The 16754-nt window shown below is 35.3% G+C and overlaps 1 protein-coding gene and 1 long non-coding RNA gene across 2 annotated transcripts in view; both read left to right on the top strand.

The window, feature by feature from the left end:
* LOC148307072 (endoplasmic reticulum metallopeptidase 1-like) overlaps positions 1-6453 on the top strand; it is a 36332-nt gene extending 29879 nt beyond the window's left edge. The window contains exon 18 of the mRNA XM_088263989.1: positions 6433-6453. Within this exon, the coding sequence (XP_088120115.1) occupies positions 6433-6453 (21 nt within the window). The remainder of the gene's footprint in view (positions 1-6432) is intronic.
* Positions 6454-7815: 1362 nt separating this feature from the next.
* On the top strand, positions 7816-9955 carry LOC148307071 (uncharacterized). The gene is made up of 3 exons (XR_015837906.1): positions 7816-7923; positions 8562-8682; positions 9842-9955. It is a non-coding gene; the product is annotated as an uncharacterized LOC148307071 (long non-coding RNA).
* The last annotated feature ends 6799 nt before the right edge of the window (positions 9956-16754 follow it).

Genomic DNA, 16754 nt, shown 5'->3' with positions numbered 1-16754 from the left:
ATTTGTAACTCAAATCGCACAGTAAATGAGCCAATAATAAACTTTGGTTTTTAGAATTTCGCGGAGCACTTGCACCGGTTTTTTTTTATATGGAATGGCGTTGCACATAAAATACATAGCATTTGCCAATGTCAAGTTAATTGAATTCTTAATTATAAAAAATGATAGACTTATTATTAAACTATAAATTTATTCCATTTAATTAAAAAAAAACAACTAAAAGTCTGTACATAATTGGGTTCCTGCTCGCCAGGATGAGATGGATATCTGTAGGGAGGGGAATAAGCTGGGCCAGAGTTTGAAAAATTTTTGGCATTTGGTCATTTATTGGGCAAACAAAGAATATGTGGTAAAGGTCTTCCTCTTCATAACGACACTCGCAAATGGGGGAGTCAAAGACACCAATCCTCGCAAGGTGCTCTCTCGTGCAGCAATGACCCATCCTCATTCGACAAACGGTGGATGTATCTTTCTTGTTCATCGAAATTTTCCTAAACCAAACATGCACCGGTTAAGAACCACTGATATACACAGTGAACAATGCTAACCTACGCATTTATGTAAAATATAATCATTTGTTATATACAAAATGTAAATGATACTTAATCCTCTAGACAAGCCTCTATATTAGAGGTTTGTCTGCAGGTAGGTTGGTAACGGTAGAGAACGTATGATAAGAAGAAAAATACATTCAAATAACAAAGGTGCCATAGTCATTACATTAACAAGTCACATTTTTGGCAAAGTTTACTAAAGTCGATATATTGAATGTCAGTACTCTATCGGGGGAAACGAAATCCCCCATATATGAATTTTAACTTAATAACTATAGTATTGTAAGAGCTGCTTACTCTTGTGATCTTAAAAATAGTATTAAGGAAAAAATTTCCTTTTAAATTTTTATAGTTTCTTTTCGTTAAACATATGTCCGCCTCCATAGTGTAATGGTCAGCACGCTAGCTACCATACGGGAGGTCCCGGGTTTGATTCCCAGGGGGGGTCCAATAAATATAAGTGATTTTTCACTCTAATATTTATTCAATATTACCTTGGACTGGTACTTGAAGTGGAAGGCTAATCACCTTTCCTTCATGTGTTAACGATCAAGATAACACTGCGTTTATATAATGCAGTGCCCTATGTACTATCGGGCATTGAATTGCACCACACAAGGGTTTAAAATGAAATGAAATTTCGTTTAATGTTTCAAAATATTGTTTTTGATAAAAAGCATCATCAGTCAGTTCCGCGAGATCTATGTTCTTATATATAGGGTCCGCCAAATAACTTTTTTTTTTTGAAAAAAGGGCGCAAAACATCGAGTGTAGCTTCGGCTGTGTGGCACGTAGCGCCGTCCTGTTGAAACCAAGTGTTGCCAATATCCTCTTCTTCAATTTTTGTGAACAAAAATCCGTTCAACATGGCCCGATAACGATCGCCATTGACTGTAACGGCCACTCCTTGCTCATTTTCAAAGAAAAATGGCCCAATTATGCCTCTGGACCAAAATCCGCACCAAACAGTGACTCGTTTTGGGTGTACCGGCTTTTCAATGTATGCGTGCGGGTTTTCTGTGCCCCAAATACGACAATTTTGCTTGTTTACATACCCGCCAAGATCAAAATGAGCTTCATCCGAAAAGATGATTTTTTTGGCAAAATCGGCATCTTCTGTAAGTCGATCGCAGGCCCACTCAGCGAAGCGAAAACGCATTGGATGGTCAGTTGGCTTCAACTCCTGAACCAATTGGACTTTGTATGGCGTCATACCAAGGTCTTTATGCAAAATTCGTCTCAATGATGTCTCCGAAATGTTCAATTGTTGAGAACGACGGTGAATTGATGTTGATGGCGCTTCACGCACACTTTCTGCCACAACATCGATATTCTCGGGTGTACGCACTGTTTTTGGCTTTTCACGCTTTGGTTTATCGATGAGGATGCCAGTTTCTTTCACTTTTTTCACAAGATAACGAACATACGGAGCTGACGGTGCTTCTCTTCTTCCAAAAACCGTACGCAATTTTCGCACACATTCTGCAACATTACCATGATTTTCAAAGTAATGTCGCAATATTTTCCAGCGTTGTTCAAGCGTATACACAACCATATTCGCTTAGCGGAAGGATAAAACTAATTATCTGTCAAATCAGACATGAGCTAAGTGTTACCATTCACGAAATAAGCACTAGTTGAAAAAAAAAACTTTAGATGGCGGACCCTTTATTAGCACATAAATTTTTTGTCTGCTAGCGACTTGTTATTTCTTTCACTCTAATAAATGTGGTATTACTGTAAAGACAAAGAACGAGACAATTTCCAGCCTCTTGCTTATCGTCTTGCTCTTGCTCAGTCACGCTTGAACGCGCGTTGGAGCAGACGTCGTGTCTATGACTCAGCTGGCAGCGAGTTGATACTTGTTGCGGGCTGCGTACTACTATTTCCATACAAATATGAACTAGGGTCATTCGGTACCTTGATTTGGAACACGTTTAATTTTTTATTGATCAGTACGGGAAAGGTTAAACGATCACTTAAATCAGACAGTATCTATTCAAAATGTGTTATTTATTAATAATATTTACGGGCTGCGTACTAAGATTTCCATACAACTACGAACTGGAGTCTTTCGGTAACTTGCTTTGGAACATGTTTAATTTTTTATTGATCAGTACGGGAAAGGTTAAACGATCACTTAAACCAGACAGTATCTATTCAAAATGTGTTATTTATTAATAATACTTACGGGCTGCGTACTAAGATTTCCATACAACTACGAACTGGAGTCTTTCGGTAACTTGCTTTGGAACACGTTTAATTTTTTATTGATCAGTACGGGAAAGGTTAAACGATCACTTAAACCAGACAGTATCTATTCAAAATGTGTTATTTATTAATAATATTCATGTTTTTCAGATCCAGAAAGACAGTGGAGCTTTTATGTATAAAAGCGAACCATCTTTCACAAATGTCTACGACAATATTCAGAATGTGATAGCTGTTTTGGAAGGCTCAAACCAAAACCACAGTCTACTACTCAACTGTCATTACGACACAGTTCCTACCAGTGAAGGTATTGTATCTATTATTAACAAAATCTTTCTTCAAACCCCTGTCAGACCCCAACAGTGCACAGAGCACCTGCGTATGCTAAGCATGGTATTCACTCAACCGTTAATTAATGAAAGAGAGGTTATCAGTCCTGTGCTCCTGATTATTATATTTTAATTGAAATTATTAACAAAGTGCTTAGGCCTACAAAAATATTATGAAATTGGAATATTTGTGTATATATTAATAATAATATAATAAAACCCTTATCCGCACCCCAATGGTGCATAGGGCACTGTGTCATATAAACGCAGTGTTATCTTGATCGTTTACACATGAAGGAAAGGTGATCAGCCCTCCGCTTCAGGTACCAGTCCATGGTAATATTGACTAAATATTACAGTGAAAAAATCACTTATATTTTATTTTACCCCCCTTGGGAATCGAACCCGGGACCTCCAGAACGGTAGCCGAGCGTGCTGACCATTACACTACGGAGGCGGACTAAATCATAAATCATAAATAGACATAAATCATAAATACATATAATATTCCCGATGAGTAATTTCTATTTCTCAAAATGTATATAAATATTTTTCTTCAAACCCCTGTCAGTCCCCAACAGTGCACAGAGCACCTGCATATGCTAAGCATGGTATTCACTCAACCGTTAATTAATGAAAGACAGGTTATCAGTCCTGTGCTCCTGATTATCATATATGAATTGAAATCCAGTTGTGGCCCCGTGGTTAGTGTCGTAGAATTCTGGGTTTAAGCTCACTTTACAAAAATTATTAACAAAGTGCTAAGGCCTACAAAAATATTATGAAATTTGAATATTTGTGTATATATTAATAATAATATAATAAAACCCTTATCCGCACCCCAATGGTGCATAGGGCACTGTGTCATATTAACGCAGTGTTATCTTGATCGTTTACACATGAAGGAAAGGTGATCAGCCCTCCGCTTCAGGTACCAGTCCATGGTAATATTGCTTAAATATTACAGTGAAAAAAATCACTTATATTTTATTTTACCCCCCTTGGGAATCGAACCCGGGACCTCCAGAACGGTAGCCGAGCGTGCTGACCATTACACTACGGAGGCGGACTAAATCATAAATCATAAATAGACATAAATCATAAATACATATAATATTCCCGATGAGTAATTTCTATTTCTCAAAATGTATATAAATATTTTTCTTCAAACCCCTGTCAGTCCCCAACAGTGCACAGAGCACCTGCATATGCTAAGCATGGTATTCACTCAACCGTTAATTAATGAAAGACAGGTTATCAGTCCTGTGCTCCTGATTATCATATATGAATTGAAATCCAGTTGTGGCCCCGTGGTTAGTGTCGTAGAATTCTGGGTTTAAGCTCACTTTACAAAAATTATTAACAAAGTGCTAAGGCCTACAAAAATATTATGAAATTTGAATATTTGTGTATATATTAATAATAATATAATAAAACCCTTATCCGCACCCCAATGGTGCATAGGGCACTGTGTCATATTAACGCAGTGTTATCTTGATCGTTTACACATGAAGGAAAGGTGATCAGCCCTCCGCTTCAGGTACCAGTCCATGGTAATATTGCTTAAATATTACAGTGAAAAAAATCACTTATATTTTATTTTACCCCCCTTGGGAATCGAACCCGGGACCTCCAGAACGGTAGCCGAGCGTGCTGACCATTACACTACGGAGGCGGACTAAATCATAAATCATAAATAGACATAAATCATAAATATATATAATATTCCCGATGAGTAATTTCTATTTCTCAAAATGTATGAAAATATTTTTCTTCAAACCCCTGTCAGTCCCCAACAGTGCACAGAGCACCTGCAAATGCTAAGCATGGTATTCACTCAACCGTTAATTAATGAAAGAGAGGTTATCAGTCCTGTGCTCCTGATTATCAAATATAAATTGAAATCGAGTTGTGGCCCCTTAATCTGAGAAATTCTGGGTTTAAGCTTACTTTACAAAAATAATTACGAAGCGCTTAAGCCTACAAAAATATAATTAAATTGGAATATTTGTATGTACATATAATATGAACACAAATATTTTTCTTTAAAAAAATAATAATATACAGACGGATACAGATGATATGAATGATACAGCTCAGGTTGAAGTACATTTGCTTTATTTTTTTAAAAGTGAGTTGCATTTATTATTTACCTTGCTTATTATGTACAAGGTTTACAGATTGATTAGTAGATTTTGATTACTTCTAGCTAAAAACACTCTTTAATTTACAACATTTTGAGTGTGTCCAAATACTTGTTCACAAAATCTGGATTATCTCCAATTACAGGAGTTATTTTCATACTATTTTTTGACATCTCATCAAAGATGAAGAAGTATATGGAAGTCTGGGCATTTACGGGGCTGACGACCGTCATCGGCTGGTTTAAGTGATCCCTTTACACACGTGTAACATTCACCAATTCTACCCATTATTGACAACCACACTACTCAAATTCTTGGAAGTTCTATATATATGAACCAATTTTGAAACCTTGTTCTTGAATCACTAAAACTTCACTAGAGACATCTATTGGTGAGATGTAAAGAAGCTTTTTACTAAGCAGAAACTCTTATATTAGTATGTGAGGTCCGAATCCTGGATTATAATCACACACATGAGAAACGCCAGAAAATACCATTTTCATTTTTATTATTTAAGCTTATTACTTGTTACACGTGTGTAAAGTGATCACTTAAACCAGCCGATGACGGTCGTCAGCCCCGTAAATGCCCAGACTTCCATATACTTCTTCATCTTTGATGAGATGTCAAAAAATAGTATGAAAATAACTCCTGTAATTGGAGATATCCTGGGAGGAAACCACATACGCCACACACATGACAAAAAAAGTGAAAGATATTGGTACCATAAACCAAGCTAGGACACAAAATGCCAAGCCCTCTTCTAGTGGAACGGAAGGCCTGTTGACGACAGTCAATAGTCTGGCTTCTCCTGAGGAGTTTTACAAAGTTTTCTTCCAGGGTGAAGTGCATTACTTTGACATGGGAAATTAAATGTAGAAAGAATAGTATTATTTTATTAAGAATACATGATAAGATTTTTGAAAAGAATAGAAAGAAAATGATAGTCCTTTAATTTTGTTTAATAATTTCTTGTATTTAAAATTAGTTTAAACAAATCAGTATTTTTTCGTAAACATTTTTATAAGTTACCAATATGGCAGACATGTTGGATAACGTTACAGCATTCATCATCAATTTTAATTATGTGATCCGAATAACTATCTAAAACACCATGGAAATCCAAAAAATATTAGGCGGTATTTAAGTAGGTACATTTATGTGTGAATAATAATGACACTGCATATTTTGTAGGTGCTGGTGACAATGCAGTGACTTGTGCCGTTATGTTGGAACTGATAAATGTTCTATCTCAATCAACTGTTAGACTCAAACACAATGTCATCTTCCTCTTCAATGGAGCAGAAGAATCCTCGTTGCAGGTTGCCATTTATTTCTCTTAGTTCCTTATTTAAAGACTCTGCATTCCTTATGGTAGTGACTGACTGAAGCCATTTTCACAACACCTTACGATGCGAGCATTGTATAGTCAGTACAGTGAGCTGAGCGCTCCATCTATTGTCGAAGCGCTCGCCGCGAGTGATGTTACGACGTTAGTCCGGTCAGTCCCTCCCTTTAGACTCAAGGTGCATAAACATAAATTAACAGTTAAAGAATGACTCATGGAATGCAGAGAATGGATTCCTTCTTGCCAAGAATAATGAGGATAGTATTGAAAATTTGAGGGCATCCAAGCAGAAAGACAGTCTTTATTAGTAGATGGACTAAATAATGATGTATGGGACTTCTTTTAATGTTGCCTTCAACAGACTACGAGACGCACAAAAAAATAGAAGAGATAGAATAGATGAGTGAAAGAATGACTCATGGAATGCAAAGAGTGGATTCGTTATAAGTTTTGGTATGTTGCTAAGAAGAATGAATAAAATCTTAAAAATTTGAGAGTAAGCGAGGAGGAATATGGTCTTTACAAAGTAGGAAAGACTAAATAATGAAGTATGGGGCTTCTTTGAATGTTGCCTTCATCTTAGCTCGTGACTGGGAGGAGTAGTGGTGAATCACACAGAAAAATCGAGTCATCTTTACCCATGAATCTTAACACTGAGTAAATTGGGAAAAAATAAGTCCCTTATCTCTACTCAATGGTAAATTGGGTGCTGCATCAGTTACTTTAGCCCTAAATTACACAAAGGTAAGATAAAGAGAAAGCTGTCACTTGCTTTGCCTCGCTTTGTTACCTTTTGTCCCTATTCTAATGTGCTCAGCATAATTCTCTCAATGTTTTGTTTATGGTCTTTACGAGTTTTCTTTATAGAGTTGTTTGATGTGGCTTTCTAATTCCTGCCGTAGAAAGCATTTCAGGCGCATTCAGTTGAGGAACATTTTATGACTGACATTATTAGACAATGTTTTCCTTTCACATTTCACATTCTTCACATTTTTATACTCCACGTGGATTTTAATTGAAATAACCATAAACCTTAAGGAGTTGCTTCATACAAATGAAATTATAAAAATGAAAGCTTTCATTTGTAAGGATTTAGATATTTGTGCAATTTGTGGTCCAAGGGATTATCAGTAGACATTTCAAATGCCACCCAGTGTTATGCCACATTTATAGGTATATTAAGAATAATATTTATATAATTTTTTCAGGCTTCTCACATGTTCTTAAAGCACAAATGGGCATCTTCAGCACGAGCCGTCCTTAATTTTGACGCTTGCGGAACTGGAGGAAGGGCTATTTTGTTTCAATCAGGACCCAAAAACTCATGGCTATTATATGTAAATATCATTTTTATATATTCTTGTTTTAAGCAGTGGAAAGGGCTTTGTTATACAATTTGGACCATACAGTCTATTTTGTTTAGACAGGGCACTGTGCGGGCTAGAGTGCGGGTAGAAAACATTATTTTTACTAGGTTAGGCTTTATTGTTTTTTAGGATACATCATGAGCTTGGTCACATTATGAGACACTATTCTGCGATTCTGAAAATTAGTTATTTAAACCATATGCTCCCTATGTGAAGTATATGGAATCCACAAACGGTCTCCAACGGACAAATTGTCAGCAGTGGTCCTCCTGGGCGGCGCGAACCTGATGCCTTGTAAAAGAGGCAAGCTTGATGGCCGCTCTCAGGAGGCATGCAGAGTACATGGCTTAGCCAAGTGAATCGCCTTTTCTTGATGACAGTTGTGACCAAGATTTGCTGTGTCCTACGTCTTATCTCTTCATTCCTCAGAATATTGAACTACAATTAAAATTCTTCACAGACACCAATTCTCAAAGCTAAGTACATAGCTGCTTTTGGCTCTTGTAAGGTGCCATGTTATACTTCAATTTACACCAATTTACCTTTTGAAGTTGATTAATTTTGCTGATGCTATTTTATTATTTATATATTATTTTATATTATTTTAGTACTACGCTCGCAATGCTCCTTATCCGCATGGGATGATCACGGGTGAAGAAATATTTCAGAATGGGCTCATTCCTTCTGACTCTGACTTTCGGATATTCAGAGACTTTGGAAATATTCCAGGTACGTAAACGGGCAAGTTATGGACCTACTTATTTCACATGTCATGACTAAAATTTTGTTAAAACATGTAATCACAAAGGTCCCTGCTAAATAAAAGCTTTCTCAATCCAACATAGATGGCTGTTTGAATTTATATTTATTTATGTATTTATTTAAACTACATGTACAGAAAGTAAAAGAAAAAGAAAAGGTACATTGGCGGGCTTATTACTAAAAAGTAATATCTTCCAACCAACCAAAAACAGATTAGTGATATTGATCAAAATGTTTGATACCATATTTAGCTGTTTGCAATCAGAGGATAGATAGTAAAAAAAACATAAATTACAAATTAACTTTAAAAAAAACATGAATTACAAAAGATGATTAAAAGGAGGGCAAAGGAAAAAGGGAGTATATATACTGTGTAAGATAAATGATATAATATATATAGGAGTTCCAAAAATTTTAGTAGTGTTATATCATGGGTAGAATGGTGAATGTTGCATATGTGATAAGTGATCACTTTACCAACCTATGATAGGTCATAAGCCCTCTAAATATCCATACTTCCATATTCAGCTATGATAAGAAGTCAAAGAATGTAAAGTTAGTGCTTAAAATAGTAATACATTGTTTGCGAGAAACTACTTAAAAGCGTCTTTTACATACCGTAGGTAAAAGCGGGAGACACTATAAGCGTTCTATTTGCTTGCTTTTGGTAGAGCGTGAGACAGCAAAAAACATAGTACAGATCGGAATTGGGTTTGTGGTTACTTGTGATTAGTATTTTTCCGCCTCCGTAGTGTAATGGTCAGCACGCTCGGCTACCGTTCTGGAGGTCCCGGGTTCAATTCCCAGGGGGGGTCACATAAATATTAGTGATTTTTTCACTCTAATATTTATTCAATATTACCCTGGACTGGTACCTGAAGCGGAGGGCTGATCACCTTTCCTTCATGTGTAAACGATCAAGATAACAATGCGTTTATATGAAGCAGTGCCCTTTGCACTATTGGGGTGCGGATAAGGGTTTTTTTATATGTGATTAGTATACTGAGGGTCGGGGGCCGACTATCTGAGCATAATTAGGGTTGGGGTTGATGAAAAAATTGCCTGACAATAATGTGTTAATGGTATTTAATAAATGTAGCACTTTTCAAATCTGTTTTTCTTGCAGGTCTTGACTTTGCTTATGCCCGTAATGGATATCTATATCACACAAAATACGACAAGGAGGAATTCATTCCATTGGGAAGCTATCAGCACTTGGGAGAAAACACTCTCCAGTTAGTAAGGGCACTGGGGAATGCCCCGGAATTGGAAAATGTGAAAGTAAGTATTATTTTTATTCTCAATCCGACTGCTTCATTTCAATTTTTTGACTTCTATAACCATTTTACTAAAGAACGAAATGTATTTTATAAATCTTATTAGATTTTTTTAAATTTTCTAACCAATATAAACATGGTAAAAAATAAATTAAGCTTGAAATTAAGCTGAATTAAGAAGTAATATAATATTCAATTTTGTTTTTCTTAAAAATAAAATGTTTTTTAATATTATTATTAGCTTTTTTAATGTTTTACATAGCAAATACCTCTTCTTGTAAAAATCTTGTGACAGGTGTTTCGATGCATTCCGCATCATTTTCAAACACCGTATCAATGCGGAAAATGATGCAAAATGCATCGAAACACGTGCTTCAAAAGATTTTAAGAAATAGTGGTATTTACCAAGTTAAGGTTTAGTTAAAAATGCATAGATATTACCACAAAAAGACTTATTTATTTTTAAAGACATTTGGCTTATTTATTTTTTTACAAAAATGTTAATAAAATTAGTATATAACCACTCACAGGTGAGTGGTTATATACTAATATTATTAACATTTTTGTAAAAAAAAAATAAGTAAAAATGACTAACCACAAAGTAAATGCTTTAAATATTAATAATATTGAGAATATTTACACTTAAAAATTTAAATTTTCATCTCTGCCGTGTGTTCATACGGAATAAACTAATCTAACTATTAATTACATATAGTGAACTAATCTTAAGTTATCTAAATAAGTGATACCACACAACGTAAACAAATTTGTAATTAACTGGATTTAATAAGTGCGTGAATAAATTGTGAGCAGTTTATCGATTAAACTTGTATTTAAATAATACAAATTTCAAAGTGACAGTTGTAATCGCTGACATTTGTAAAAGCATCGGAAGTGTTCGGCTAAGTTCGTGTAAGGCCTGACAGCGTGAGTAGCTACAATTACTCCCGCTTCAGCTAGCTAGCTCTAACCCTACACTATAGTACTGTGTACCGAATAAGACACGACTCACTATGAAGTGCGTTCTTTGTACTAACGATTTAAGCCCATCTAAATCGCTTAAATGCTCCCGCTGCTATGAATGCGCTCACTTCAATTGCAGCGGCACATCTGCGACTAAATATAAAAACATGTCGCAAATAGCACGATCCAACTGGAAATGTTCCACCTGTAAACTACAGGATCCCAGAACTAGGTCGTCTAGGACAAGATCGTCTAGTCCCAATCCAACTTCTGACTCCACACAGAATCCCTTGTCCCTTGACGACATCCTGTATGAAATCCGGGACGCCAAGCGTCAACTAGTTGGTTTTGCATCACTAATTGAGGACGTGAAATTCATAAAAAATGAACTTACCGATTTAAGAACGTCTTGCGAGTTCAACAATAACAAACTTGTCGACTGCTCGAATAAAATTAAAATACTCGAAAATAAAATCAACGAAATTGACACCATCAAAGCTCAAATCTTGAACGTTCAGGACGATGTCCATAAAATCAAGTCCGAAATGGCATCAAAAGAGCAATTTTCGAGATTGAATAATATAGAAATAAAGGGTGTTCCGTGGAAAAAGGATGAAAACCTTTTTACAATTCTGGACAATCTCAGCAAGCGGGTTGATTATGCCATCCCCAAATCACAAATTAACTCCATTTCCCGAATTCCCATGTACAAATCCAAAGAGAAATTGATCATCGTTAGCTTCGTAAACCGCTACATCAAGGAAGAGTTCGCATCTGCAGCTCGGCGCGCAAAGAACCTTTCCGCGAACGACTTAGGCTTACCTGCTACAAACCGGATCTACGTTAATGACCATCTGACCCCGTGGACCAAGAAGCTACTTACGACGACCAAATCAAAACTAAAGGACGGGAAAGGTTTTAAATACATATGGGTGAAATTTGGTAAAATCCACGCCAGGTTAAATAACACGTCTAATATCCATATCATTAATAACGAGGCGGATTTAAACAAATTCTCTTGAAATGCTTACTAATCTCACTCTCCCTAGGTATCTATTTACTGCACTTGTACTACACCAAACATCATTTAATCTTATACATATTCATCTTAACCACTTTTTCTTATCCACTTACATCCCCAAAAACCAATCGTTTTCCTTATACCCTCTCTCCTTTAATAACCCTTCCAATACACATGTCATATAAATGTAATGTTTTTTTCCAAGTAAATCGCGTAACATTATTCATTTGCTCAAACTTAACTTTTTTCATCACTTTAGTAATACCTACCTCATGTACGAACTATTTTATTACACAACTAAGTATTTCATCACGGGCGCTCTAAACATTTACTACCAAAATGTGCGCGGCTTAAGAACCAAGCTTCTTAAATTTACACAAAACCTGCTTAGTAACGATTTCGATATTATCGCCGTTACGGAAAGCTGGCTCACCGATGACATTAGTGATGCTGAAGTAGTGGACGAGCGGTATGATCTGTTCCGATGCGACCGCAATATGTCTACTTCTGGTCGATCTCGAGGAGGCGGCGCCTTTATCGCGGTGCGACGAACAATGCGCGCTAAGCACAACGTTAACTGGTTATGCGAAGCAGACTGCACTTGGATTACCATACCTTCGAGTAATTTCAACCGGCGTAGTCAACTCCATATTGCGTGCGTTTATATACCTGGAGGCCCTAGTCATACTTCTCAATTACAAAATTTCTGCGATATTATGGGCCAGCTCTCTGTAGACCATCCTGATGATCATTTTCTTATAATGGGAGATTTCAACCTTCCGCATATTGTTTGGAAATATCATCCCGATACTTTATCTCAATTGCCTCAAATTAGTTGTAATACCGATTATATTTTAACTGAGTGCATGTCACTCTCTGACCTGCGCCAGTACAACGACATAGCTAACGTAAACGGTCGTATACTTGATTTAGTGCTTGTTAATAATCTGCAACTCAGAGTTCAGCACAGCGACGTCACGTTAGTAAAAGAAGACGGTCATCACCCAGCTCTCATAATCGATATAAATGCTCTGATTGTTTCACCAATACCTTCTGTAGAGCACGTAACATATAACTTCAAACGCGCACAATACGAATTTATCAATAACAGTCTTTCTACTATAAACTGGGCTCAAAAATTTTCTAACTGCATTTGTGTAAATTCTGCTCTTAACGAGTTCTATTTGTCTATTAAGGGTATTCTTGATGAATTTTCACCACTCAAAATACTAAAAAATAACTCTTACCCTCGCTGGTACAGCCCATCACTTATTAAAATAATTAAAGAGAAATCTAAATACCACAAAAAATGGAAAAATTACAATAATGCTCGTGATTACGAAACCTTTGCCTTACTCCGAACTAGACAAAAAAAAGTCCAAAAGGAATGTTTCCAGAAATTTATTCTTGAATGTGAACAAGCTATCTTAAATGACCCTAAGTCTTTTTGGTCCTACGTGAAAAGTAAACGCAACTCCAACGATATCCCATTAAACATGCAATACCAAAATCAAGTATCTACTAATGCCCAGGAAGTCGTTGACAATTTTTCTAAATACTTCAACTCCGTCTATACTGAAAGTGACTCAACTGAAGTATATGATATGCATATACCTTTACAACAAACATGTAATTCTTTTAAATCTTCTTTTACTATTTCAAGTACTGACGTGCTTGTAACATTAAAAACATTAGATGTTAACAAAGGTGCTGGTCACGACAAAATACCCCCATTATTTGTGGTTAAATGCGCTAAACAACTGGCTACTCCACTCTCAATATTATTCAATCGATCTTTGAAAGAACGCATTTTTCCTGACAATTGGAAAAAGGCACTTATTATTCCTGTGCATAAAGGTGGAAGTAAGCATAAAGTCGAAAACTATAGACCCATCTCGATATTACCGGTCTTCGGTAAAATATTTGAACTACTTATTTATAAGCACTTGTTACACGATGTTGTTTTTCACATCCCGGATGAACAACATGGCTTCATGCGAAATCGTTCAGTACTCTCAAATTTAGCACTTTTCACAACTGACGTAACTGAGTATATGGCCATGGGATCCCAATCAGACGTGATTTACACTGACTATTCCAAGGCATTCGATCGAGTCAATCACTCGATACTTGTAAATAAATTAGCATCAATTGGAATTCATAGTGATCTCCTTGAGTGGCTCATGTCCTATGTCCATAAGAGAAGTCAGGCAGTAGTTGTTGGCGGACATCCCTCTAATTTCTCCCTACTTCCTTCGGGTGTTCCTCAAGGCAGTCACCTGGGGCCTCTATTATTCAATATTTACGTTTATGACATTGGGAAATGTTTTCTCAATTCTAAATTTATTATGTACGCTGATGATATGAAGGTGTATTCGAACATAAGAAGTCCTCATGATTGTCTAAAAATGCAAGAAGACCTCTCGAGACTGTCTGAGTACTGTAAAATCAACATGTTATCTCTAAATTCTGATAAATGCATGAAAATATCATTTAATAGAAAGGTCAACACTATTGATTACACATATAATCTCAATAACAGTAACATCAAGTCTGTACAAACGGTTCGTGATCTAGGCATCCTTCTTGATAGTAAACTTAATTATACTACACACATAGAAAGCATCATTGATAAATCATATAAAACACTTGGATTCTTACTTCGAACCTGTAAGCCTTTTGTAAATATTAACTCTTTGAAACTACTTTATTTTTCCTACGTGCGTAGTATTCTTGAATTTTCATCTCCTATTTGGTCACCCTATTATCAAGTACACTCGGATAAAATTGAAAGAATCCAAAAACTTTTCGTAAAAAATTTAAATCGTAGATCTCACCTAAATTTTCAGGATTACCGTGAAGCATGCGCTTTTTATAAATTGCAAACTCTTTCTGATAGACGAACCGTGGCTGACTTGATGTTGCTCACCAAGATCCTTTCCAACAAAATTGATTCCCCTGACCTAGTAGCCCGTATTAATTTTAGAGTACCCCAAAGACGAACGCGTTCTACTCACCTTCTTCATGTACCAAAGTGCAATACAGTTTTTTCACAAAATACCACCCTTAATAGAATCATAAACTCATACAACAAGACTTTTAATGACATCGATATTTTCGGGAAAAGTGTTGCTATAATAAAAAAAGAGGTTAGTAGAAAGTTCTCATGCTCTGTTTACTCTCCACCAATAACCTAGTTATGTTATGGGTGGGGGGTGAACGGTGCATGACAATTTTTTTTTCTGTATATATCACTGAATGTGTATAAGTATGTATTTGTATATATATATGTGTATGCATATATATGTATGTATATTTATAAATATATTTTTTAACTTCTTACCTAGAAAAAAAAAAAAAAAAAAAAAAATCCTGTAACCACCCTTTATTAATTCCTCTCCTTTCCTTCTCCTTTCCTGCTTAATCTATTTTTTTTTTGTTTTTTGTTATCTCTGAATGTTTTTTAATAGTTTTATAACATAATTGTGGAATTGTTTAATTGGCTTTTTTTTTTAACGTAACTATTTTTTGTCAATGTAATGTAATGTTTATTATTGTTAATGTAACTATTGTTTTATATCATTTTTTTATATGTAAGCTGTACAATTCCCGAATAAATAAATAAAAAAATAAAAAAAAAATAAAAAAATAAAAAAAAAAAAAAAAAAAAAAAAAAAAAAAAAAAAAAAAAAAAAAATATTATCATTTGGACCTAGACAATCAAAATAAATAAATTTTGTATTGTGTGCGTTGTATTATATTATATAAAATATTTATTCCCCTGATCAATATATTAATTTTATTTTAAGGAACATGCTGATGGTCAAGTGGTTTTCTATGACTATTTAGGATGGTTCATGGTTCGATACTCTCTGGAAGCCAGTATAGCCATCAATGTTTGCGTGTTCCTGTTATCAATATTTAGCGTTGTGATATTCATAGGCCGGATGATGGATTGTAAGTGAGATATATAAATACATTTCTTAAAACGTTCTATACGTTGAACATGGCTCCCGTGTCCATACAAATATTGCAGTCACGTGTTGACAACAACATTTTAAACAAAAGACCCATTCATGACCCTTTTTCATCTTTTGTAAGTCAAAGACTCTCAAAATAAGTTGTCACCGGATAATTTCTTGTAATAATATTGTATTAAATATTTTTACAAATATATTTTGTACAAAATGTAATATATCAATCAATATAATCTTGATATATCCTTCATAAAAAAATATACTTTTCCTGTGACCTTAAACAGATTTTTTACGGCATGGCAGCGCCATCTGTTTAAAATGACAGAAATATTTTTAAAAAATCATAGCAGTTAACATATTTTTCGACAGCTATTAAAATATTATATACCCACAAGCATTGTGAAATTATTCATATGGGATGTATTATTTTTCTTTACTTTCCTTTCCATTTAAACAGACCGTCACAGCAACGCATGGCCAGGTACAGCTGGATTAAAATAACTTGTTAATTAATTGATTTGGTCATTTCACAGGGAAATGGCTTCCTCAAAGCTGGGGACCAATAGGAAGACTGCTAAACCGCTTCTGCAAGAAAAGTAAAGGGACAAACAAAACTTTGGAAAATGAAATTGAAATCCCTATCAGTAAAAAGTACTCCAACAATTCTGAAGTGATTACAGACGTAGCTGGGGCTAATGGAATCCTAGGTAAAAATTACTGTTTAAATTAATCAAAACCTTAGTCATTGCAATGACATTTCACTGTGCAATTAGTACAAAAGTTCTCTTATTTTCTTCATCT

This window comes from Brachycentrus maculatus, unplaced genomic scaffold (assembly GCF_059751285.1).
Source record: "Brachycentrus maculatus isolate JH-2025_06_01 unplaced genomic scaffold, ASM5975128v1 h1tg000211l, whole genome shotgun sequence".
NCBI lineage: Eukaryota > Metazoa > Arthropoda > Insecta > Trichoptera > Brachycentridae > Brachycentrus > Brachycentrus maculatus.
Note: the sequence above shows the minus strand (reverse complement) of the source record. Positions and strands in the feature narration are given on the sequence as shown.